This window comes from Ornithodoros turicata, chromosome 1 (genome assembly GCF_037126465.1).
Source record: "Ornithodoros turicata isolate Travis chromosome 1, ASM3712646v1, whole genome shotgun sequence".
Taxonomy (NCBI): Eukaryota; Metazoa; Arthropoda; class Arachnida; order Ixodida; family Argasidae; genus Ornithodoros; species Ornithodoros turicata.
In genome coordinates, this window is record NC_088201.1 from 148,116,288 (window position 1) to 148,141,819 (window position 25,532).

General features: G+C 43.3%; 2 protein-coding genes across 3 annotated transcripts in view; both read left to right on the forward strand.

Moving 5' to 3' along the window:
* The window catches only part of LOC135370841 (uncharacterized), a 170,610-nt gene that overhangs the window by 103,792 nt on the left and 41,286 nt on the right, over window positions 1–25,532 (forward strand). The window lies entirely within an intron of this gene.
* LOC135379133 (uncharacterized) lies at window positions 11,292–24,398 on the forward strand. Its single transcript, XM_064612385.1, has 10 exons — window positions 11,292–11,373; window positions 13,515–13,762; window positions 14,287–14,430; window positions 14,490–14,567; window positions 16,235–16,366; window positions 17,032–17,118; window positions 17,229–17,315; window positions 18,222–18,427; window positions 20,839–20,998; window positions 24,066–24,398. Exons 2-10 carry the CDS (start codon window positions 13,552–13,554, stop codon window positions 24,206–24,208), a joined length of 1,248 nt encoding a protein of 415 aa, XP_064468455.1. The 5' UTR covers window positions 11,292–11,373; window positions 13,515–13,551; the 3' UTR covers window positions 24,209–24,398.

The following is a 25,532-nucleotide window of genomic DNA, read 5'->3' on the forward strand; positions in this document are numbered from 1 at the left end:
AGCCAGCATACCCTACCAGAAACAACTGCCAAGGGTTACGCTATCGCCAAGCCTGTCAGCCACCACGGGTGACTGCCCGAAGGTCACCGCTGCCGCGGTTAAGCAAGGGACCACACGTGTGGGTAAGAAGTCGTCGAAGCTGGGAAAAGGCGGTCGTCATACAAGTAGGACCTGAGCCGATGTCTTACGTTGTCCGGACTGAGCAAGGAGCTACAGTGAGGCGTAATCGCTTGCACTTGAGACCGGAAGTGGTAAAACCAAGCGAGGCGAGGCGTGCAGATGACATTTACGAACTCTGCGACTGCCTCCGCTGTTTCTGGTCCAGAATTTACAAGAGTGACGGTCTCTCCCTCTGCACCTGTGAATGACCGTGCACCTCTTGAAGAGCCTCCTCCACCTGTGCGGGGTCGTACACTACCTGAAGAACCTTCCTCATTAATGGGTCCACCTCCTTCCGACAGCCGAGTGACAAGGTCAGGAGGAAGACACGTCGTGCGCCCGGCCTATTTACGAGATTACGATACCAGTTGAATAGTCAGGACTGGCCGTGATGGAGAGTGCATGGCTCCATCAAACTGTCGAACATTCTAAAAAAAAGGGCGGCATGTTGTAGAGTTGTACAGTGGCGCCCTCTACTTTTGTCTTGTCTTGGATACATCCCCCAGGCGGGAGCCAATCCTGTCTTTTTCCTCTCAGGCACTTGTAAAAGTATGTTGGCGAGAGCCAGTCGCTCTCTGGTGTTACGCACCATGATCAGGGAATAAATGTATTCTTCAATCTTCTTGCATCCGTGCCTTCAGTGTTATAACACACTCCTATTCACTTCAACTGAATGAATTGGAGCTAAAGTCGTGAACCACACGATAAGAGCAAAGCAGACCGCTTCAGAAAAGCATATCAAATGCAGTGCAACAGGACCCACGTCCAGAGCTGATAAAATAGCCTGCCCAAAACAAGGACTTCACCAGGTTCGCGAAGCAATTCCATTAAAACCGCTCGTCCCATCCTACAGAATGCAATGCAAACACGACAACCCTTATTTTTTAACCCACATTTCACGCAATAGTACATAAATTTATCACTGGTGTCACACGAAAAGGCAAACACAAAGAACTTACTTGTCAAGTGAGATTCCAGCTTCACAAACACATGACTCACTGACATTTTGCACATGCACACACCACGAGTGAAAACCAAAAAGTAGTATCACAACCACAGAAATCCATATTATTTCTCCTAGTCAATAATTGTCCACGCGTGAAAACACGGCCTACATGCACTATATACCTGTGCGCCGATGAAACAATAGAGCTTCGCTCCGGATGTCATAGGATATCGGCAGTCGAACATCGCAAACCAAAAAAAGAAAGGGAATGCATATTGAGTAGTGGTAACAATGGGCCGCTCAGGTTACATGCGACACGCACACGCACAATAAGATATCTCTGAAAACAATGGAAATCATGTATCGATAGTGTGAACAATGGGTTCCCACGTTTCAATAACATGCGCCGCCAGGATAAGGTAACGGTTAACTAAGGTAAACAATGGGAACTCACGTGTCGATAGTGTTTGAAGGGCACCTGGATGCACATTTAATGACATGTAATAACACGCAATTACATGTACTAACACGCAAATGACATGTAATAACACGCAAATGACATTTAATAACAAGCAATAACATCCGATGACATTTAATAGCATTTTCCCGATCGGGTTGACGTCACGATCAGTCCGTCACCTAGGTTGGTTGCCGCGTCAGAGCGCCAGGTAGTTTTGGTTTCGGTTCCCACCAAGCGCCCTCTAGTTTTCAAGCTTTGGCCGTCTGTAGTTTAGGTTTTAAATAAATGAACGCCAAGCTTGGTGGCTCCACGTGTAGTTCTGGTTTCGGTTTCCAATTCCTAGGTTGCAAGATGCCCTCTGGTTTCAAGCTTTTGACCGTCTGTAATTTCGGTTTCAAACCACAGCAACGCTAGTTTCGCTGTGACAACGTCAACGCAGGTTTTTGAATGGTTGCCAGATGTCCCTCTAGTTTCAAGCTTTTGACCGTCTGTACTTTCGGTTTCATTTGACAAAAATGGATGCCGCGTCACAGCATGATTTTTCCCCCATGCTACTTTGATATGTACACTCAAATAATGATGTATATCAGAGACCAGACAACACTGTATATATTCCTTTTTATTTAAGCACATTATTTTTCTACTCTTTTATTCAAGTAACGAAAGATATGTTACAAATTACCAGAGTCTTGCTTGACTTCAACCTCGTACAGAAGCAATCTGCAAAACAAAGGAAAACCGAAACATCCTGTGAATGCTTTTCTCAATCAGAACAAAGTCTAGGATGACTCAAATCTCGATCAGGTGCCACGCAACAACAACAAGCAGCATTATCAAAGAATCGGTTAACGTTTTCCGTTTTCCGATATGCCTCCGATACTGTGTCATGCATTTGCATTGTTGTACGACGTTGGGATTTGTCACGCGGTAAAGTAAATAACCCAGTGACAACAATCACTATAAAGTAGAGGTGTTCTATACACACGCATTTCCAAACTTGTGTTGCGCATTGCGACAACAGCAAACAATGAATCGAGAAACATTGCATGACCACGTATTGTGGTTACCAGCTGTGATGGTTTCCAAATAAAAATAACAAAAATGGCATAAGGACAAGGGGTATACTCACATCCTTTCAAAAGTTGCGTCGTCGATGAAGGTCTGATCGGTCTCGGTCGTCGACAGCTAGCTTATAAGACCCTTGATTTTTGTTTTATTTCAAGGGAAGGAGGGATCACGTGAATGCATCGTGGACAGCTTCTCCTTTCATAGAGCAGCATATGAAATGCGATACCTCTTGCCGACGCGCTATTTTTCTTCTTCTTTTGGTATGATAACACAAGCGCGAAACACCCGTCTTGCTTTTTCCAAACGCTCTTTGGGGACACCAACCACACAAAAAAGGAAAAAAAAAAACGTTATCGCCCTCGCAAGATGCATCTTCGACCGGTGGTATACGTTGTCTGCCACGTACGAGCTTCCAGCAGCGAGTGTGCCACGTAAGAGCCAAGTGATGTGAGTATTTCAAACCATTCTTGTGTTACACTGTATCTTATAGCTAAATGAAATGTGGGCATGTATTTGTTTTAAATTCTTTTTATTGTTTCGCTCAGATGAGACAGCAGAGACATGGTAGCCGATTTCGAAAGAGTGATACCGTAACCGCTGTGCTTTCCATTCCCAATGAGTCTTGCAATATTGTACACATTGCCGGGGCATCGTTCTATTACTTGCATGGGTTCGAAGCTTATTTCACATAGCTTTAAGCACTCGCAGTTGTAATAATTGTGCGCGACATTTGCTTCTTTCAAGCAATGCCATAGTTGATGTGTATCATTTTGCGACAGATTGACTCCGTATCTCGTCGGATCTGTTCATCCGCTCATCTGTTTTCCCCATTCGGAGACCAGGTCGAACGGGTGGTCGGATAGGTGTTCACACTTCCTGTGTACCCTGGCATACATTGTTTTTGAAGACTCCCACACAGTCTTTTTCGCGGGAAGGTTCAGAGGCAGGGACTGGAACAGGAAAACGTCTCTGGTTATCCTAACGCTGCGACGAGCACTGTGTCGTCCATTGACTTCGATGAACCGCATTCTAACATGTGACTCCAACAGGTATGAAGACGGCGACATTTTCCTTGGAGTTGATGATCCTGGGTAACGTCCTGCATGCCGCACACATCATCACCCGATTGGGACCAGGAATCGCCAGCGTTGGCTGGCTGTTCGACATCGGACCAGTGATCGCCAGTCATTTCGTCGTCGGTGGTGGCAGGTAGTTCTCCGGAACCCAAGTCCTTCTACGACTTCCAGAAGGTTGCAACAGGTACTGCACCTTTCAGTTCCGAACGCGTCTTATTATAATGCGGTGGCCCTTTCCAGGCTGCACACGTATTAATTCCCTTGCATAAAATTGACCTTCAATAAGTTCTTCCTGCTGGTCACGTAAGAGATAGGTATTCGAGTAACCAATCTTGACTGCTCTCACCACAAAAATTTCACGCATAAACGAACCAAGGTAACTTTTGACTAACTGGTGTCTAGACTTTGCTATTCTGACGAGGTCGCAAACACGAAAACGTGGCTTCTCTGGGGGTTTGCTCGGAGTAGGATAGAGCTTTTGCCTAAATAAATGTTCATTTTCTTTGTTGACATCCACAGGTCGTGCTGACAGAGTTCTATGAACACGATGATTATATGATTTGACCAGAGGCTGTAAAACTTTCAAGTACGATTTATGTCCCTGATATTCGAAAGCACGATAAAGTGGCGTCATAAGACTTCGATTAGGTCGTTCTGCAATACTTATTTTCGTATTTGAATTAGAGTGGAAGATAGATATCTCTTTTGATTTTAAAAATGCTCCGACCGACTTATTGGTGAACTCTGTACCTCTGTCTGAATGAATCAGTCTCGGAGTGCCAATACATTTAAAAGAGAGTCTCAGTCCACGTATAATTTCCGCTGCTCGTTTATTCTGCACAGGCACTACAGCGAGCATGCGAAAAAATGCGTCGATACAAAACAAAAGATAGCGAAAACCCTTGTTGTATCTGGACAGTTTCTGAAGGTCTTTCAAATCTATTTGGAATATATTCTTCACACCCAAAACGATGGTCTTGCGGAACTGACGTGGTCGTTTAAGTTCTCTGAAGAGAGAGTACACATCACTGGTTTCCAGGAACTTGGCAACCTTTACCGGCTTTTCACCGATGGCTCGTGCGTGTCGTTGAACACCACCTAGAGCACCAGGATGGTATAGGTCCACGTAAGCAGCTATTAGCACGATTTTCTTCCGCTAACACAAAGTCCGTCGAATGACGAGTAGGCATTTATAACGGCTGCAACGTCACCTTTGTACCAAGAGGGCGATCGATTGTGCAGTTCGTATTTTATAAGCTCGATGACGGAACTACTAGGAACAACGCGAGAATGACAGATAATCCTTCCCTCTTCATCTATTGCAAATACGGTCTTTAACATCTTAGCATCTGCAGAATGGCGAGGGCCTTCTTGCTGTGTCGTGCGGGAAAATGCGCCAGAATGTTTTCGTCCCGAAGGTAACCACAGTGTTCCTGTTGCGGTTGCAACGTGCTCAATGCTGGTTCCATTCTCGAAGTCTCTTAGCCGCTCTTGTGATAACCGGAGAAATGCGTCGACGAGGTGTCTCAGGTGTGAACGTAGGACTACTGGCTGATGACTCTGCAGTCTCCTTTTCAAGTCGAGATGGATGTACGATAAGTGTCGGTATATTTAGCTTGACCAATAGTGGTAGGATACTCTCGAGATACGCGGGTCGCCACACATTTTGCGCTCTTGTGACCAAATAATAAACAGGGTCTACAGCGTTGGTATTTGGTATTTGTTGACCATTGACAATGAGCTCAAACGTTTTACTATTCCAGCTGAGCACGGGTTTTAGTAAACGCAGTAATTGGCTTGCTCTCATCTTGTAGCCGCTGCTCATAAAATTAACGATGGCATTCTCCTCCTTGTCCGCTTCAATCTGTGTCTGCTCTCTTGTCGACGCCACAGGATTTGTCTCCTCACTTGATGCACTAGGCTGTCCTTATGTGTTCGCGGGAGGATACAATAGCTTGTGCAAGTACTGGATGATCCCCTTGGCCTTGATATCATCAGGCTCCTGTTTATTCAATATCGACGGAATAGTGCTTTCCCGATAGGGAACAAGCTATTTCTGCATTCTTTAAATGCCGATTTTTTTGTGATGCTTTTGCCCGCTAAACTTCAAACGAGACCTAACAAGGGTGGCAACAAAAATTGCAAAAACCCGCCGGACTGATGAAGAATCCGTTTAACTTTCTTCACATCTGCACGCTCTTGCCTGGAAGCCACTGTCCTAATGGGTGTTGCAAAAGGCTGCAATTGCTTTTTAACTTTCGGTGGTACGTCGATGTTTCCTTTGCAGAGGTGTATACAAATCTCCCTGATTGTTCGTAGCTGTTCCCTGCTGGCATGTTGAATCAGGTTGTAACATTCTTCTAGTGTCTTTGCTTCAGCGATCATACGAAGGAAACGAATGTGTTTGTTCAGCCTTTTCATGACCTGTATACGATTTGTCTGTGATCGTCCTGGAAAATGTTGGTCCACACCTTATAGTGATCGTTGCTCTGTTGAGACAAGTCGATAATTAAGTATGAGTATGGTTTCTGACAGGCATCTTTATATATAGTGGGCAGCAAATCATTTCGCCCGAAAATCTGCCTGGACACCATACGCAGCTGGTCTGTAGTGCGTGGTGAACGAAATAAAACGAGAGCCGTGCTATTGAATTGTATTGTGCGATACAAAGGGTCGTTGACGAACCGCTATTGACAGGTGGTGACACCCAGCAATGTAAAAATCGCAGATTTCTTTCAGTCTTTGCCGGTCAGCTAAACAGTCGTCAAAGATAAATAATGAGTGGCTATAATTCTCCGGATCTGCAGGGATGTCTTGTCTGAAATTTACTTCAGGAAGGTTATCGAATACCGGCTGGTTATAAAGATAGATATACCATATTTGCTTGAACGGTTTGTCAAAGAGGACAGCTCTGTGTTTAATTAGTCGTGCCACGAAGGTGGATTTCCCGCTTTGACTATCCCCTGAAATTGACACCGAGGCAGGCGTCACGAACCTAAAAGGTGCTATCACTGTCATTTCGTGCAAGGGAATGAAGTCTGGTCAAATACGTTTCGTTAGATAAACAAGTCCGTGCTTGCAAAGTGCAGGAAAAAAAGCAGACTGCAAAGGTAGGTTCGACTGCAGAGTTGATGATGTAAAAAAAAAGACTGCTCAAGCTTGCCATGCTGGCAGCTTCTTATATAAGAACTGTCTGACGCTCAGCTCCTTCACTCTCGAACCTCCTTCTGAGGAGGTATCGTGTTCAGAATGATGAAATAGTTTGGAGTGTTCTAACATGTGCTGCTTTTGTTTTCAGCCAGACCAACCTTCCCGAAGGATCATCGTCATCATCATTGCATCAGTGTACAAGTCAGCATCATGTCTTCGTCGATCTTGCATAAACTTGACAAGCTAAAGAAATCCCACACAACCACTGATGTCCGGATGACGTCCTGAAATGGTCAGAATGTCTTCGTCAAAAAGTGACATAAATAGGATGTCCTGTGGATGTCTACTTGCGATGTCCGGAGGGACAATAAGACCATACGTCCTGCAGATATCCTGCCGTCATCCTGTGGCTCACGTCTCGTGTCAAATCAGAACTTCCGTGTAAAGTCATGTGGGATGGATTCCCTAAGTACGTGGTAGGTGTAATTCTCTTCAGACATGCATGCCACATTAATAAAACAATGTGTCGCCCAGGACGCAAATGCCCCGCCTCCTGTCCCCCTCCTTCCTGGTGTCCTCTCTGCATCTGTCCACATCTGAACGCCACTGAAAGCCACAGTTGCTTCGTGGCGCTAACGCTGAATTAAAAAAATAAATAAAAATAAAACAATGTGCATATTAGCATTATAGCAAAACAGCTTGAATAAATGAAATTGATCGGCAAAATAAATTGTATGTGCTACATAATGTCTAGCCTCTATTTGACATACTACAAAAATATTTTAGTAATAAGCCAAAACTCATTTTATTTCCTATATGATTTTACATACCCGCACATGTGGATATGTTGGATGATACATACTCTCTGGGACACTGAGATGCTCAAAGACACAAGTATATATGTAAGGTACGAAGCAGGGAGTCTTGCCTCAATTGGATTCCACTAATCAATCACTTTAGGCTAATTATGTGTAGTTCCAAATAGTACAGAACAGAACATAAAACCAAATGTACAACAGTATATTAAAATGGTTAATGTCCAGAGCATCATCGTACGGACTGTGGTTGTAGTTTTTTGGCAAATTTCACTGCAAGATTTGTGCGCCAACGTAAGAGCAGACAAGTTGAAGTTACACAGGGATTGAGGAGACTCACTGCTAGCGGATTGTGTAAGGTGAAACAAACTAGATGTCAAGGACGCTTCAGTACAGTTAGAGAGCTTGAATATCAAATGACTTCAATTTTGAACTGCCACTGGGGGGAATTCAAATAATGCAGTCGTTGCCCTTTGTTTGGTTTCTGTAGCTGTTTATTTTCTCCAACACACTATTTCTGTGCGTATAGTGTCAACTGATAAGGCAACCCCGCAATTATCTGCAGGATTTGTTTGACTAAGAATATGGACTTAAACGACTACAGATGGCCATCCAAAATATTTTCAGCTTAAGACATCTGATGAAAGTATATCCGTCAATTTACCTAACAGCTCAAGAGGTTTTGATGCATGCTATGTTTTTTTTTCCTAGGTGTACAAACACAGTCGTGCTTGTTCATCAGTCGTTCATCAATCATCAGTTTATCTATTGTTCAACAGTCGTGCTTGTTCACTCTCGACTTACCCCCCGGGTGTAGCAAAGGGGAGAAGGACTACCTATGATTGCATAGCATTTACGCAGTGCCTGCTTCTTTCTTTTTGTGTGCGAGGGCTTTCTTTGTAGTTGTCACACCTGTTCCCCGAGGCATTAGGAATTGAAAAGGTGACTGCGGGCATGGACGATTTCATTGTCCCACAGGTGTTTCCCTGTGGGGAATGCTTCTTCAGAGCCCTGAACAGCTGACTAGCAGACGACAATCACTCAGAACCAATCGGCGAGCGTGGAGTCTGTATCGTTAATGCCATGTTACGAGCTGGTACTGCTCTCCACCAACGTTACGCACAGTTGCGTTGTGCCGGAGTAATCGGAGTGTCAATTTCTGTGATAATTATGACCTTGTGGGATGAATCACTTCTCATGGTGCATTTGACTGTCCTACTTCACAGTTTTATAGAAAGAAAACAGGGTGTTAAAAATGACTTTTGTGCTACTTTAAGAATCACTACAGCAATGTACAACATATATCCACAGTGTATCCTCATCGACCAGAGACTGATCACTATTTCAACTTATTCAAGTTTGACTTATAAGTAGTTCACTGTATCTGGGTGTGTTATTGCTGCAGGCGATGAACAGATAATTACAGTGGATTGGTGATCACAGGTGGGACCCATTGTCACAGACTCCGGATGTGGCTTCATTTTCCATTGAAGTAAATGTCGCCATAAGAACTATCCACCATGGCCAGGAACTGCAGATTGTGATATAGAGTAAGTGTATGACAGTATGCATCTTCCGTCATGTTGCTTTCTTTAAGCAGAGCCATTCACAGCACACATGTCAACTCCTAGTGTCCTGTGTCCTCATCTTGATTTTCTATACATAGTAAAAATAGCATGGCATCAGGTACAGCAGGCTCTCGAAACTATTTGGTCTACATAGTGCTGTGTTGACTTCTGCCTCAAAAGAACGATAAATTAGTCCAAAAAATATACAGCGAATGAGCAAGAGACATGTCTAAACAAAAAATAATACAGAGAAAAAGACCATGCACACATGCCATATATTAGGTGCCCCCTTTGTAATGTAGTAATATACAGAGTGTTTGTTTTTCACTGGTTACATAATTTTTATTTTAAAAAGTAGCAGAGCAAAATAGATGCCATTTTAGCAGGTGGTTATAGAGACAGATGAATAACCAGTACGACTGCGTATGCAACTACTGGATTAGTGATGTGTCGTTCGTGAATGACCAACCTCAATTTCTGCAAGCCATTCTGCTTCGAAAGCTGCTCTATTTACCGAGAGCTGGAGCTGTCTTTCTGTTGGGCTCAGCTGGAACCACTCGTGAAGCCGCTTGCATTCCCATTTCAACGGCCCCTTTTCGCCTGCGGCCGATGAAAATCGTCAGTAGCTGTATAGCCTTTCGTATTCACAAATATGTACCATACTTGACTGCATACTGGTAACTGCAAACAGCACAAAGCGTATATTAATTGTTTTTATTCTGAAATTTGAAGAAGGTAAATATATAGCGCTGCTAAATTATGGAGAAATAAATTTTAATTCTAACTGACTATAGTCTATGCTCTGTGTACTTTATGCCAGTGATCTGTATGGGGCAGGTCAGCATTTAATGTGTTACGGGAGAACCGGTTGTACGTTTTGACTGAGTGTCTCATAGATGGTGCACATCTAAAAGCATGTGGTCTGTCAATGTCACACATCTGTCGAAAAATGTGCACCTTGTGCATCAGAAGCCCAACAAGGAAATATTCAACAATAAGACCATGTACACGTAAACCACTTAATTTAACGATAATCCATACACGGGAACAAATTCCATAGCTTGAGAGAGAATACATACTCTTAAAAAGAAAAAAAAAACTAAAAGGGCAAACTTGAGCACAAGGTCACAAAGCTATTTCAACACTGTTCCTATCAAGACTATTTCTTTGTGCAGCTATAACGTCGATATGAAGTAGCAGGTGGTCCGGTTGGTATACATATTTCGTTGCGTACCGGCGAAAGAAACAAAGACAAAAAGTACCGTATTGTGAGCATCATGTAGTGTATACTGATAAGCAAAGTGCAATGCCCAGTGCCATTGTAGTACTTAGATATGTGATATGACATTCCTGAAATCGCACGGCTACGTATATCTGCACAATGAAATTACACGTTATGGATGACTAATAACAGGCAACGACGGCTTCATACTAAACCGCTACACACTCAGCACAAGTAAACTGTTCCTTAAGTACAAACAACTTTCGTAAATATTGCACGTAGTACTCCGAGAAAAAATGCAAAAGCTTCCTGTGCGTACTTTACTGGACTCTCTATTGCGTTTCGGGAGGCTCCTGTGCCCATGCCTCTCAGCCTGGTTCCGAACTGTGCTCCGTTTAACCATTTTATGATATCGCAGTATGTGCTGCACCAATGTAGTATACACTCCGCAGAAGAATCGAAGAAAGAAAAACCTTCATTATCTGGGAGTACTGCCTGCACTCACGCTGCTACTGTGAATTCCTTTTCTGCTATGCGCTATGCTAATGCTACACTGCTGATTTCCGCCATCTTGTAAGCCGATGTCAATTGCGATGAGCTGGCGTCAAGACGGCAAATACTTTCTCTGATACAGATAAAATGGTTAAAAAGCAAGCGAGCTGGTGGCTAAGATCCATGACGAAAAACCAGAGACTGGGAAAAAGACGAAAAACAGATGACACAACACAAAGTCTCAACTTAGCTCTCTCTTCTCTCTTCTTCGCTTAAAAGCTTCAAAGGAACCAGGAAGGCGCATCGTTGTCGCCATCCACATCCGCTTTTCTGTTCTTGCATCCGCCGGTGTGAGTGCTTTGTTGTTGTATGGTTTCTTTGTTTCGTGGGTAATCTTCGACATCATCTGCTTTTTTGGTACGTCTGCCGTTTTGAAAGTTTACGATTACAATCACTGCCATTGCACATAGCGGATTTCTCAATAGTGCTTGCATATCACCCGTAGTAGTGGTTCTACAACGCTGAGCCATGCCTAAAGCGAATAAAAAGCGCTACATCTACCACAGGGCATACAGAGAGAGTAATCGAGTTATTGCAAGCTATTCTGAAGGGTTTGAACATTCACAAGAACCTTCGACGTCTACAGAACTTTCGGTTGAGCTAGGAGGATCTTCGAGCAACGAGGATGCGCCGGAGCATGACGATTGCTCTTCGCCAGCCTCGCTATCTCAAGACACCTCGCAGTCAGTATGTTCTGTAATTGGCGAGCCTTGTCAAACCGTTGCCGGTATCGCAGCTACGGATTCCCAGACTTTCAGTACTACACCTGTGGAAGCAATTTCGCAGTTAGAAGTACCCACGCATTCAACGGAAGGCACTACGCTACTCGACCAAATTAGACGCTGGGCCGTAACGCAAAATGTACCGCAAACAGCTGTCACTGCACTCCTGAAAATTCTTCGAACACATTCCTGTCATGCAGAGTTCCCTTCCGATGCACGCACGCTGTTGAACACTCCCCGCAGTACATCAACTAACGTTTCAACACTCGGCTGTGGGAAATACTGCCATTTCGGTATAGCGCCTGGTCTTCAGTCTCTGCTGTGCCGCTTGCGAGAGGTACCTAGAGTCTTGCCTTTAATTGTAAACGTTGATGGACTACCAATAAGCAAGAGCTCGAAACTTCAGCTTGGGCCCATCCAGTGCTGTGTGAAAGGGCTCTCCTGTAATGGAGTGTTTCTGGTTGGAGTTTATGCAGGCACAGAGAAGCCAACAGATCCCAACGAGTACTTGCGGCCTTTTGTCAGCGAGGCGAAACAGCTTTGTGCTGATGGAATAAGGGTCAATGGCAAACATCATGATGTAGAAGTTAACAGCATCGTATGTGATGCACCAGCACGAGCGTTTGTCATGTTGACAAAGGGCCACAATGCTCGTTCAGGGTGCCCCAAGTGCACAGTTGAGGGCGAGTACAAAACCAACAGAATGTGTTTCCTAAACATGAATGCACCCCTAAGAACGGACACAACTTTCCGCGAGCAACACGATATGGAACACCATAGAGGGACTTCAGTTTTCACTGAACTTAACATTGATTGCATATTGTCAGTGCCTCTTGACTATATGCACTTGATCTGCTTAGGCGTGATGAAGAAGTTGCTAATGTTGTGGACGCGTGGTCACCGCCATGCAGTTGGGCCTGCTGATAGAGGGATGATATCAGAGATGAACGTATCTCTTATTAAGCACATGCCGTCAGAATTTAGCAGGAAGCCAAGGGCACTGGATGAACTGGATCGCTGGAAGGCGACAGAGTTTAGGTTGATACTCTTGTACACTGGACCCTGTGTTTTCAAAGATTACCTGCCTGATGACCTCTACAGCAATTTTGTCACCCTCCACTCCGCAATATATATTCTTGCCAGCCCAGAGCTATGCCAGGTCCATTGCTCGTATGCGGAAACTCTACTGCGATTCTTTGTGAGCCGGTTTGCTGCACTTTACGGTGACCATCAGGTATCATTCAATGTGCACTGCTGCATACATTTGGCTAAAGACGTAGAGAAGCACGGCAATCTTGAAACCTTTAGCGCATTCCCATTTGAGAACAATATGAAATTCTTAAAACGACTGCTTCGAAAACATGAGTTGCCCTTGGAGCAGCTGTACAATCGGTTCACAGAACGCCAGAGCACCTTGTCGCAGGAAAAGGCTGTCGAGCAAAACAAGATGTGTCAGCCTCACTCTAGTGGTCCAGTTCCCACAGGATGCACAAGCCCACAGTATAAATCTATTAAACACTGTGGATATACTCTGAGTATAAATGAAGGGGATAACTGCTGTGTAGTGGGAGGTCACATTGTTGTGATATTCAACTTTGCAACTTTGCACTCTACGCAGGAGGTGGTGGTGGTTGGACGAGAATTCTGCCACAAAGAAGATTTGTATGTGCTTCCATTTGAATCATCACGCCTTGGCATCCACATTGTTTCCAAGCTCTCTGGCCTGAAATGGTGGCGACTAACTGATGTGAAAAAATTGGTGAAATTGCCTTTCAGGGGCCGTCACGTGGTTGTGCCATTCCTCCACTGATGAATGCTTTTGGTGAGGGTCCGTGCCACAATGTTTGCAATTGCACACTTCACGGTAAAGAATGAAATTGAGGTTGTTCCTGCATCTTGGATAACTGGTACAACATGCAAGTGGCCAAAGGTTTCATCGGACAAGGCCAAAAAGTTGGTCATGAAGTCAGCACCTCCTGAGGAATCATGGGATGTGTACAAAGTCATTGTACGTGGAATTTACTGTAAGTACCTCAGCTGGATGTCGGTCTGCATGGTAGCTTGTCATGCTTTAGACATGCACAGAACATCAACTCAGAAAATCACGTTCTCAAGAAAAGACAATGTTTAATTGTTTTGCAGCAGTGCATTTTGTCACTGCAAAGGTGATTGCATGTTCTAGTTTCATTTGGCTTTCCCAGTCAATCCTACGTGGTACAAGCATGTGCTGAGCAATGTACTAAGTTGAACATAAGTAGAGTAGACAAGCGAGCTGGTATATACGATTGAGCGGAAACATCTTGAGTCTGAGGAGCAACGGGGGGGGGGGGGGAACTACACAGGACGGCTCTTGTTTCGTGTCTGTCCTGTGTAGTTTCCCCCCTTCGTTGCTCCTGAGACTCAAGGAGATGTTTCCGTTCAATGTACGAAGTGTTTGGAAGGGTTTGTTGAGTTGCTGTAGACAATAGCTGTGCATGTATTCTACATCTGTGAGTCTGGATGTCAAATTTTCTAAACTTTAGTTTTATAAGTTTGCTTGGTTTTTCAGCAATGTATTCAGATGCCCGGAGGAAACTTAATGACCTGCAATACACCTCTGATGTTAACTCTGATTGTGAAGGGGATGGAAGAAAGCGGAACCGCTTCCCACCAAAACGCTTTATTGAAGACGACTCTGAGGAGCTCATGCAAGGTAAATACATCTTGAATTCTGAATGTTTCTTCTTTCTTCACAAATTCACATTTTTACAGAAACAGACAAGCATTCACACCTTTCATCATCCCAACATGTGGACCAGGGCCTTTTGAAGTCACATGAAGCAAGGAAGGGTAATTTTGCAAAGTGTACACTCATTTGCTTAGTTTTGGAAGCTGACGGGTCAGAAATAACCGTTATAAATAATTATATTTAAAGGGACCATGAAGAGATATTTCACAAAAGCATGACCACTTACGTCTGTATTGAAGAATTCATCCTGTGTAGTATGTACAAAATTGTTCAGGTAGCAAAAATATTCTGTATTAACCATGCTGTGAACTGCAGCTGCTATGACAGGGCACGAAGGCAATCTGGCCGTGGCGTCAAACACTGGTTATTTTGCCGATTGGCGGATGGTCATATGCGACCAAATTTGAAAATCTATAAGTGGCTTGAAAACTTTATTATATTATATTTGACTTGGAGCTGAGATGGCATTTGACTGCTGACAATTAAGCCTACTGAAAGTGTAATGCGGCTGTTGATCGTCACTACTATTACTGGAGCACTTTTTCCTGTCTGAGCTGCTGCTTCGTCGGAAAATGTATCGCCGTGTCTTTGAGAGCTGCAACGTACGGAACGACCCCCACACACTTGTTTCTCTCAAGCTCTTTCTAATTAAGCTTTCGTAGTTCCTTTAAAGTGGCCTCATGTGTATGTGCAAGATGCATGTTTGCTAGTTTCCTGCTGCTGCAATTCAGCAGCCTTCTTCCCACTGTTATTTGTATAGTCAGTGTTACCAATGACACAGTACTGTTAGCCGTATGTCCCAGAAAACGTGACATTGAATTATGTACCATTGTTGAGAAGGCTGTGCCATCTGGAGTTACGTGGTCAACAGCATTTGTTTTTACTAGGTTTTTGCCACATCCTGGCATGAATGTATAACATTAAGTTTTGTATCAATTTTTATAAACTGAACTGAAAAATTTGACAAGGTCTTTTTTAAATCCTGCCAATATCAAGTGCATGTCAAGTTTACTCAAGTTCATGGTAATTGACACTGATATTGAAGAGCTACTTCATGGGGGAAAAAATAGCTCAACACCATGCTTTTCGGAGCATTTGTGCGGAGTCTTTATGTACCTTTGTTTTAAGCCCAATGAAAGGAGGTTATGCTCAGCCCACACAGGCATAGTACAAAGAGATAAGACAGGGATGGCCTATTGCAATCGGCTTCCACCGGAATCATGCTTTTCTTCTCTCAATTTCAAAAATGAAATTTTTTTCTACTAGTATCGCTTTATGGGCTGGGTTTAGCAGCGTCCTTCCATCGAACTGCACAAGGCTCCCTAAGAATTCATTGAGTGCTATGCTCTGGGCGCTCCAAAACGCATGATGTTCGTCTTCCTTTTTTTTTTTTTTCAGCTGGTATATCTGCTCAATGCCCTTGTTATTTATCATGAATTTGGGTAAATTTGGCATTCGCTTGACCTATGGTTGGCAAATTTTTGAGTTCGGTTCCTAATAATTAGCATAAGTTAGGTTACATTTGGCAGGTACTTCACATTGGTTGGGTAAAAAAGTGGGCTTTACTGATCCAACTTTAGAGGTCCGTTTGTAAAATTTTACATAATAAAACTTAAGTTAGATGAGATTCCCATCAGGAGGTGGCAAAAACCTAGTAAGAACAAATGTCGTTGACCACATGATTCTAGGTGATGTAGCTCTTTATTATGATTCAATGACAAGTTTTCTGGGACACCCTGTATAACTTTTGCACAATACATGATGGCAGCCAAAAAGAAGAAGCCAAGACAGTTGCCACCAGAATCTGATGATGACATAGACACCATCATGAATGCTCCGCCTGTGCCCTCAAACTTCCCATGCCCTACCCCTGCTGGTGGTTCTCTGGATGGAGATCATGGTAAGCATGTGGTGCAGTTTCATTCTGCAGCTTAATTTTTAATGTTCTAACATGGTATTGCATGCCCGCAGTGGGAATGGAGAGCTGGGCTAGTTGGTTAACAGATATGTCGAAAAATGCTGAGTGAATACACATGGGGATAGCTAAGACTGGCTTGATCCTAGTATGAGCCTGTCTGCTGTTGTGCTCGTGTCACTTACTGTTTTTCATCATAGAAGCCCACTGCTGCCAGTTTTTTTTTTTTTTTTTCTCATCGGTGGGATTTGTGTTCTTCATGGCTTAGCTTTTTGAACCTTAAAGGTGTTAAGACAGACAGTATCTCACATGAAAGTAGGTGACTGTTCTTTGTACCATTATGAACGTGCATTGGAAGTTCCACAACAAAAAGTAATAGAAATGGTGAAAATGTGTGCCGCGAATACAAACTGATGCAGCTCTGTCAGCACTTTGTTTGGGAGTGTGTTTGGGTTTTTACCTGTCTAAGCAAAATACATAGAGTAATTTTTTCCTTCAGTATTCTGATTCGGACGTGCAGTACGATGCATCGATAATGTAATGCACCACATCTATGAAAGTGTCCCAACCCCTTTAAAGCATATCATGCATTGCTGCCGAATCTAAAATCAATGCTGAGTACTAATATTATTTCTCTTGCACATTTTTAGGTAGCATGGTGGAATACTGTTCAAGCTTGCCACCAGATATTCAGTGCCAAAGGCAGGAAAGACAAGCAGCTTCTTCACATTCTTCCTGTAAGCAGAGACCTGCTGCTGTTCACTGGTGTTTGGATGGCGTCTGTTGGATGTGGCTAATTTCAGCTGCTTTGTGGTAAATTGTTACAAGCCTTTATTTCACGTTGCAGACCCCGGCAGCCCACGAAGTGGTAGGTTCTCAACAGGACAACCAGCAGCTGAACGAGCCAGCGTGCATGAAGTCATGCCACAGTCAGGTATGTCACCTCCAAGGTAATTGCTTAATCCAAAGGGCATCGCAAGTGTAAGCAAATGTTTCATGCATGTGGCTTTAGACCCTGCATTACATACACGCTATTCTGCAATGAAAATGAAGTGTAGAACTAAATTTGGCAATGAGGGTGTCACTATGCTGCCATTCGTCCTTCCAGTTGTGTGCCTCTGGATTGCAATACTAAAAGTGTAGAAGGGCTATTCATTAGATTTCTGACCACTTTTGTTTTTGTCAACTACTTTGGCTTGTGCATGCACTGATTCTGGCCGGTCTTGCTGTGTCCATGGCTCGGCGTTTCTGGCCTTCGAAACTCACGATCACAATCATCTGATAAGGCGTGAGTTCGGGCCCTGCTACGAGCTCAAGTGAAGGTCGACATGGCGTGTCAGTGAGCTCGATCATGCCGGATGTTGGTGCACTCATCAAATAACGTATATGTGGAATGATCGAGCTCACCGACACGCCATGTCGACCTTCGCTTGAGCTCGTATCAGGGCCCGAACTCACACCTTATCAAATGATTGTGATAGTGAGTTTCGTAGGCCTGAAAAGCCAAGCTATAGCTGTGTTAGCATATCGGAACTGTCAGCAGTCGACTGCATGAACACTATCTTATTGGTGTTGGCCCTTCTTGTTTGCAACCGGTTACTTTACATTGCCTTGACGTTGTGCATCTAGCCAACTACCAATTAGAGCTAACCAATTGATGCAAACTAGTGATAGTACCATAAAAGACACGAACAGTGGCAGCAACTAAGAATAAGTATTTGGTGCTGAACTAACTGGTTGCTATAACTGTGGAAGTAATTGATGGGATAGAGTGTTCCTTCCCTTGTGTGTAATGTACATCAGAGCTGTTTCACAGTTTTCTTTTCCTATACTGCACTAGATTTCCAGAGACAAGTTTTGCGGATTCTTCACATCATGCGACTTGCACAGCAGGAGCAAGGTGATCTCCTTCATGAAGTGTCTAGGCAACGTGTGCATTCAGACCCCATTGTTGCTGAAGCCCCTCTAGTACCAACTCCATTTGCATCCTGCGAAGCTCTGGTGGACTTCAACGACTCACTTAATGAGCATATGGAGACACGTTTGGTATGTAGATCATGTGATGTCAGTGGGTCACAAGGAATATATGTGATGTACCTTGATCTTTGCATTGCATCATGCACATGTCGTGGGCTGGTGACCTTTCGGGACTCTTGCTGGTTGGACAAAGAAAGTCCGAAATATCGAGTGTTGGGGCTGTGCGGCGACCGAAATTTTGAAAGTTATTATACATTAACTCACGGGCGCTGTTCCCGTCCGTGAACTTGTCTGAATAATCGGGCATGCCCGAAAAATTAGTGAAGGACTCTAATAGCATAGCATACCATAGCATAGCATGCTATATGTGTTTAGCTTTCCATGGCAAACCACAGTTCAGCAGTATGCTGTTCCTGGGACCAGTTCTGTTAACATTCCCTAGCTGTTCGTTAATACAACAAGGAGTTGTATCCGAGCTGTGTGTAAATGCTGTAGTCATGCACCATTCATAGCTCCTAAAATGTGTTCAATTCCCAACATTTTGCATGATGCAATAATGCATGAAATGCTTATGTTCTGTGTACACAGTTTGAAAATACTACTATGGATTGCATAGTTTCTTTTTAGCTCTATAATCCTACGAGCATTGTGGGTACTAGTGAATCATTTCTGTCAGGCATTTTTGCTACTTATGCAGAAACTGCAAAAACTATTAGTATCAATACATGAGCTTATCTCACAAGCCAAATGATTGTGAGAAGTAATTTTTCTGCACTTGGGTGTAAAATAGGAGAAATAAGAATATGCTGTAAATTGATGCAGATTCCAGGTAGAAACCTTCCTTTATGCTAAATTTTGGCAGAAATTCAATGAACAGTGATGGTTTGATACAAAGTGTGGTATAGTTGTGTTTGCTGCAAAACAAGCCAGTGTGCATCTTTTCAGTTCCACGTTTTCCAGTTCAGTATCTGTAGGTTTCAGCGAATACAATTTTCTTGGTAAACTCAAGTTTCACCCTGAAGAGGCAACCTTTAATGTTGGGTGCAAATTCAGGGAATAATCAGGTTAACCCTAAACCTTCAGGCTCTGCTCATGGTGAATAGAACATATTATTTGTTTGTTTTGATTTATTTGTATCGTGCCTACCAATGGCTGACAACAGCCCACTGGGCAGTGCACTACAAAAATATATGCAATTCATAAGAAATGAAGAACGTACAACCAGCTGAAATAGCAGCTGAATATCAATGCAGGATTAAACAAAATAACAATCGGGAGATAGTCGGACATAATCAGTTGCAAAATAGACAATGGGCAGAACATTTGTATTGATGAAGATTCATGGAAATATCAGTGTCGAGATGGTTAAAGCCAGGGTGTCGAACCGCAAAAAATACGGGTTCGGTTCGGGTTCGCGTTGTTTTGATTTCGTTCCGGTTCAGTTCCGGTTCGGCCACGCCAAAAACCGAACCGGTTCGCAAACCGGTTCAACGCTTCCGTTTTATATGTTCCATAAAAGGTGGTGAAAATTTGTGAAATCCATGATATAGGCGCGTGATGATGATACCGATGTGTCTTCGTTCGGGGATAAAGAGGAACTCTTGTGCTGACTTCTATGTCCGAACTGTTTTGTTGCGAACCGGTTACCGCTATTATTTTTTATGGTTCTGCTCCGGTTCGGGTTCAGCAGTGTTCCGAAAATTTCGGTTCGGGTTCGGTTCGACACCCTGGTTAAAGCCATAAGAGAAACTGGATACGAAACGTAAGGATCATTTCCTCATTAACTGGTGGGTAGAATAATACGAGCTTTCTACTAAGACGAATAGTACAATAAAAATGTAGCGTAGATAATAGGTGAGAGCAGATAATATGGCTATGGACCTGCTTATACAATAACAACAGATCATTCATAAGACGTCTCCAGCTTAACCTAAATATATATGTAGGGCCTGACTTCTTGGGGGTACACCAGACTACGCCCGATATTTACCCCCGAATCAAATTTGCAAGAACAGGGTTTTACCTGATATTTCACCAAAAACTGCTGGACCAGGGGGATCTGAAGTCATCACAGCTAACACAGAACTTTGGAAACCTTTGTAAATTCATAAATATGCACATACAAATGGTCAAACAAGAGACCCTGGTGCGTCTACATGCATGGACTCTGTCTACTGGTATTATGCTGACTAAATCAGACTTATGCCTGGTTCTGTCTGATTCAACAAGAATTGGGCTGAATCGGGTTCAGTTAAGCCCAATTACAGCCAAATTATTGAAGCAAAATATTACCCGATATTTACTACATTTTGCTGAAAAATAAAACCCGAAAAAAGTCAGGCCCTAAATATATGCAGAAAATGTAGCCCGCAAGAACACAGTCTTTTGCATAGGACACGTAAAGTCTCAGTTTTGTGTTGTGTTAAGTCAGTAATAATTTTTTTTTGTGTTAGAGCCTTTGAAACATTTTCTACTTTCAGGTTGAAGAGCTTGCTCAGCTTGGGGGCAGCGAAGTGAGGCAATCAACGAGAAAGATACTTGAGTATCTCCTGACAGACTACGTTGCAGCTGAATTCAGCTGGTTAGGTCAGAAGGGCAAGCGGAAATTTGGACAGCTGAAACTTCCACAGCTTATCATCCGTGAGTATATTACTCCATGGAGTACATGCAACATAAGGAATACCAGTGGTTTTAGAAAAGTTAGGCCCAGTTAGGTCGTGGAACCCAGATCAGGGGTCGCTAAAACTGAAGTGAATTTTGTTTTGCAAACGTTAGTTGATGTGATGAATGTTTTACTGACAATCAGTACCTTTAGTGAAGCAGAATTAACTGTTAAATTAAAGTTCAGGGTTCCTTTGATCCTTGTTCAAATCAGATTGTAGAACAGCAAAAAATACGGGTTTGGGTTCGTGTTACTTGGACTTTGTTGCTGTTGAGTTCACGTTCCGCTGTGCCAAAAATCGAATACTGATCGATACTGCTGATGTCTGCATTGACGTTTTTGGTGGCCCTGTCCTCCGTTTAGCGAGAGAAATGGATGATCACCTGTAAACAACGTCCACACTCATGAAGCGGTCTAGTCCTGCTGCTGTCTGTTCTCCAAATGGCTTTTCTTTTCTTTTCGCATGCACAATGCAAAAAAGATACACTTAAAGGAAGCCAAATAAGACAGGCGTTATTTTGAGGTACTGGTGCGGCAAACTGCTTTCGCAGTGTCAGTTGATCTGAAACTGTCCAGAAGCATGCTGAAAATAAGTCTGCCAGCCTTGCTGTGTCAGATTTCATAGTAGTGTAGGGCTTGCAACATACTTGTCTGGAATCGACAGTTTGCTGTTTATCTGGCCTGGAATTTCCAGGCATAGCAAGATTGTTTCTTTCGGCTAATATACACTTACTGGGAAGCATGCCGTACGTGTCTATTAGTCAGGAGAATTTTTCTTGCACCACCTGTAGGTTTCAGACAGGATAAACCACAAGCAGTCGATTCCAGGCAAGCAATGTCACATGCTGTACCAGTGCGATTTACCGCCGAACCAGGCAGGGTGGACCAATCAACCTCTCCACTTTTTTTTTCTTTCAAACATATATTAAAGCCTTGTCCCTAGGAGGCATATTGGGGCTGAGAGTAGTTGAAAATAATTGGTGGTTATTTTTAATAAATCATCATTCAGATGTGGGCATTTCGACCATTGCGCTTCCTACAAAGTTTAACAACGAGTGTCTTCATAACTATGCTATATATCCAGCTGAATTTCCACGTACTGTCAGGTAGGGGCAGCTTTGTATCCTAAGTCTGGAATATTCTAAGGTTTGCCTTTGAGGAGATAAAAATCACAAAGTTGCCTGATGTGTAAAATATGGTACATTTTGGGAACCTGACTAGTCGTCTCGCAGTTGTGATAACCAAAAGTAATCTACATCATTGTGTTCGTCTCAAAATGCCCTTTCTTATCATATCAAGTACATCGTATTGGGGTTTGGTGCGACGTACTCAACAGTTTTTTGTGACGGTATCTACCGAAACTGCATAAATTCGACAGAACGCATCCCCTATTTCCCCACTCATGACATTGTTCGTGTTACTCACAAACGTTCCACATGACGACTCAAAACAGCACATCAACAATTGCTTTAGAGATGGTCGAAGTTATGCTGTGAATGATGTTGAGTTACGAATGTAACTTGAACTCTCTCTGAAGCTAAATTTTTGTGTTTTAAGTCGTCATGAAGAACATTTGTGAGTAAAATGAACGATGTCACGAGTGGGAATATATGGGATGCGCGCTGTCGAATGTACGCATTTTTGATAGACACCCCTCACAAAAAGGCTTGCCCCAAATCACAATACAATGTACTTGCTATGATAAAGGGCACTTCGAGATGAACACAATGTTGTAGATTACTTTGGGTATCACAACTGGGAGAGGACCAGTGATGTTCTCAAAATATGCCATATTTTACTGATGAGGCAGCTTCAAGATCTCCTCAAAGACAAACGTTAGAATCCTCGGAACTTAGGAAGCAATGCTATCCACCCCTGATAATGTGGAAAAAAAAATTCAAACTTCGTAGGAAGCGCAATGGTCGAAATGCCCATATCAGAATTATGATTCATAAAAAAATAACCACCAATTATTTTCAACTACTTTAAGCGCCAATATGCCTCCTAGGGACAAGGCTTTAATATATGGTTGAAAGAAAGAAATTCGAGAGGTCGACCGGGCCGCCCTGCCTGATTCTGCGTGAAATTACCCACCAGTTAATCCAGAACACGAAGGTAATGTGTGTCAGCACAATTGGGTTCCCAAATCAGGGCTATATTTATCTTTCAAACCACCACCAGTAACAGAGGCACAGTTCTTCGTATGCTTCTCCACTTCTCACTCAAATTTTTACTGCTCGCATATAATGGGAAATGTTTGAATGCTTGCTTAATTGCATTATTCGCTGGACGATGGCAGGCCACTCGTCTTTTAGGAAATAGAGCAGTTGCTAGCGGAGGACAGCCACATCGTTTGCTTGGAAACCCGCAGTTTGACAAGCCATAGCCTCCTGTATACTTCAATGCCTGCCCAGTCGAAGCGGAACCCACGCAAACCGGCTGACCACTGTGGTGGCGCCACATACACAGAGTATGATGATCATATCGCTCTGTTTTCTGGCGCGTGATGTTTCTGTTTCACGTGTGACTGCAGTGTCGTCTGCCTGCCAGCTTCTTCTGTCTGTCTGGTGTCAACCTATACTCTCAACTGCTTGCAAGTCTGTCACTATAGATGTAAACCGGTAAATTTCTAGGCTGTTCATTTAATTTGAGGTATCAAGTCAATCATCACGAGCCAGCAAGCGCAGCAATATGATCATCACAACCTCTGGCATGTGGTGCCGTCGCCGCATAGTGCGCTGAATGGCCGTTCTGCCTCGACTGGGCAGGCATTGAAGTAAATAGGAGGCTATGGACAAGCATCCGCGTGGCACCTCCCCTCTGAAGAGCAGACAGTGTTGATGCTCCTGCGCTTCGTGAAAAGATGCTGAAAGCATACTTGCTATATGTCTTTGGTTGCAGATGTGGGCATATGTCTTGTTTCTTGCTTGTGAACACATGCACAGTTCTTAACTTGAGTTTGCGGAATTATTTTACGCAATAGAATTCCAGGTGTTTTAGCTATTGGTCTTCGTTTTAGGCGTTGAACTGGTTGTCATTTTTCAGGTGCCGTGAGAAAGAACATCAGGCTCTCTGCAGCCACTAGATATGAAGTGGAGAGCGTGATCAAGACGTGGCTCCGTCACGCAAAAGAACGCTGCACCACCAAGCGAGCACTGACTGACCATGCACCTTCACAACAGGACTGAGTGCGCTACAAAAAAACGTACCTGTGAAAGTGCAGTTTTTCGTACATTGCATTCATTTTTAGGTTTTAGTTGTATCAACTTCTGGTTTTACTTCTAGTCTGGCCACATTCCTTTGCGATGTTTGAGAGTTTGAACTGATTTTGAAGCACACAGTTTGAAACGAGACAGTGTAACGACTTGAAGGTGAACATGTTTGGCACAAATGTGTTGGGATAAACTCAATGGGAGGAAAAAGACTAACACCAACTAAAGTTCAATCAAGAGAGGTACTGCCGTTTCTAAGTCTACTGGCTCCTTTCTCAGGGGTGACATTTGAAGCCAGAGAGACGCTTTCATACAAGAGTATTCACCGTTTTTTCTATCACATGGCCCAGGCCATTAACATAGACAGGCAGTGCAACCAAGTGTCGATTGAACGTGCCAGGACCCAGTGAGCAGCCGCAGCCTGAGGTTCGTCTCAAGCTCAGTGATATTGGCATTCCTGAAATCAATAACATTATCTTTCGTTCGACAGTGTTCAGCTAATGCACTTCGTTTCATGTCACACTGTTTTTGTGCTGTAGCCCACAGCATTATCTGTTCCACGATTCCATTGAGACTCCATGTGCAGAATGTGCTGCTGCTTATATCGGGTATGCTAAGAACTTCTCGCAAAGATTACATAAACAACGCCAGGAAGTATGACATGAAGCAAAGCGCCTTAGCTTAACACTGTCAGGTGGAAACCACGTCATTGATTTTGGGAATGCCAGTATCGGCGACTGCTCATTGAGTTGTGGCACATTCAACACGCAAACATTCAACTGTCAATAGGAACACTACACAGACTGTAGCTCAAAAACCTCCGCATAGAAAGTGAAAATAGAAAACAATGACCACTCATGTATAAGTGTGAGCAATTCTCCCTAGCTTCGAATCGTGGCCCACAAGGAGGAGCCAGTAGGCTTGGAAATGTCGTGACCCTCTGGCGCGAACATTGGCTGGTGTTTTTCTTTTTTTCATTGAGCTTCTTAAGTGAACTTAGCTTGAGGACTTTTTCAACATATTTATCTTTTATCTCTATTGCGGCTACTCCTAAGCCATTTTACCTGTGATATTTTTGAACATTTATGGAGCATATATTTTGCGAGGCTTTGTTAAACGAAACGTGTTCAAAGTGCTTTTAATGCAGCTGTACAGGGTGTTTCCTCTAGCTGCACTGAATATTCAGACAGACATAAGTAGCATTATAAAACATGCCCCGTACATGCAATAATTAATTTAGTTGTTACTTAAAGTATAACAGTTCATTAGCCTGCTAGGCCTCGTTCCTGATGACTACCAT

What these genes read in the sequence shown, in the direction of transcription:
- LOC135379133 (XM_064612385.1), top strand. Translation starts at nt 13,552, where the DNA reads ATGCTTTTGGTGAGGGTCCGTGCCACAATGTTTGCAATTGCACACTTC. An exon ending in AGCTTCTTCACATTCTTCCT is followed by an intron (nt 17,119 to 17,228) that starts GTAAGCAGAGAC and finishes TTCACGTTGCAG; the next exon opens with ACCCCGGCAGCCCACGAAGT. An exon ending in AGCATATGGAGACACGTTTG is followed by an intron (nt 18,428 to 20,838) that starts GTATGTAGATCA and finishes TTCTACTTTCAG; the next exon opens with GTTGAAGAGCTTGCTCAGCT.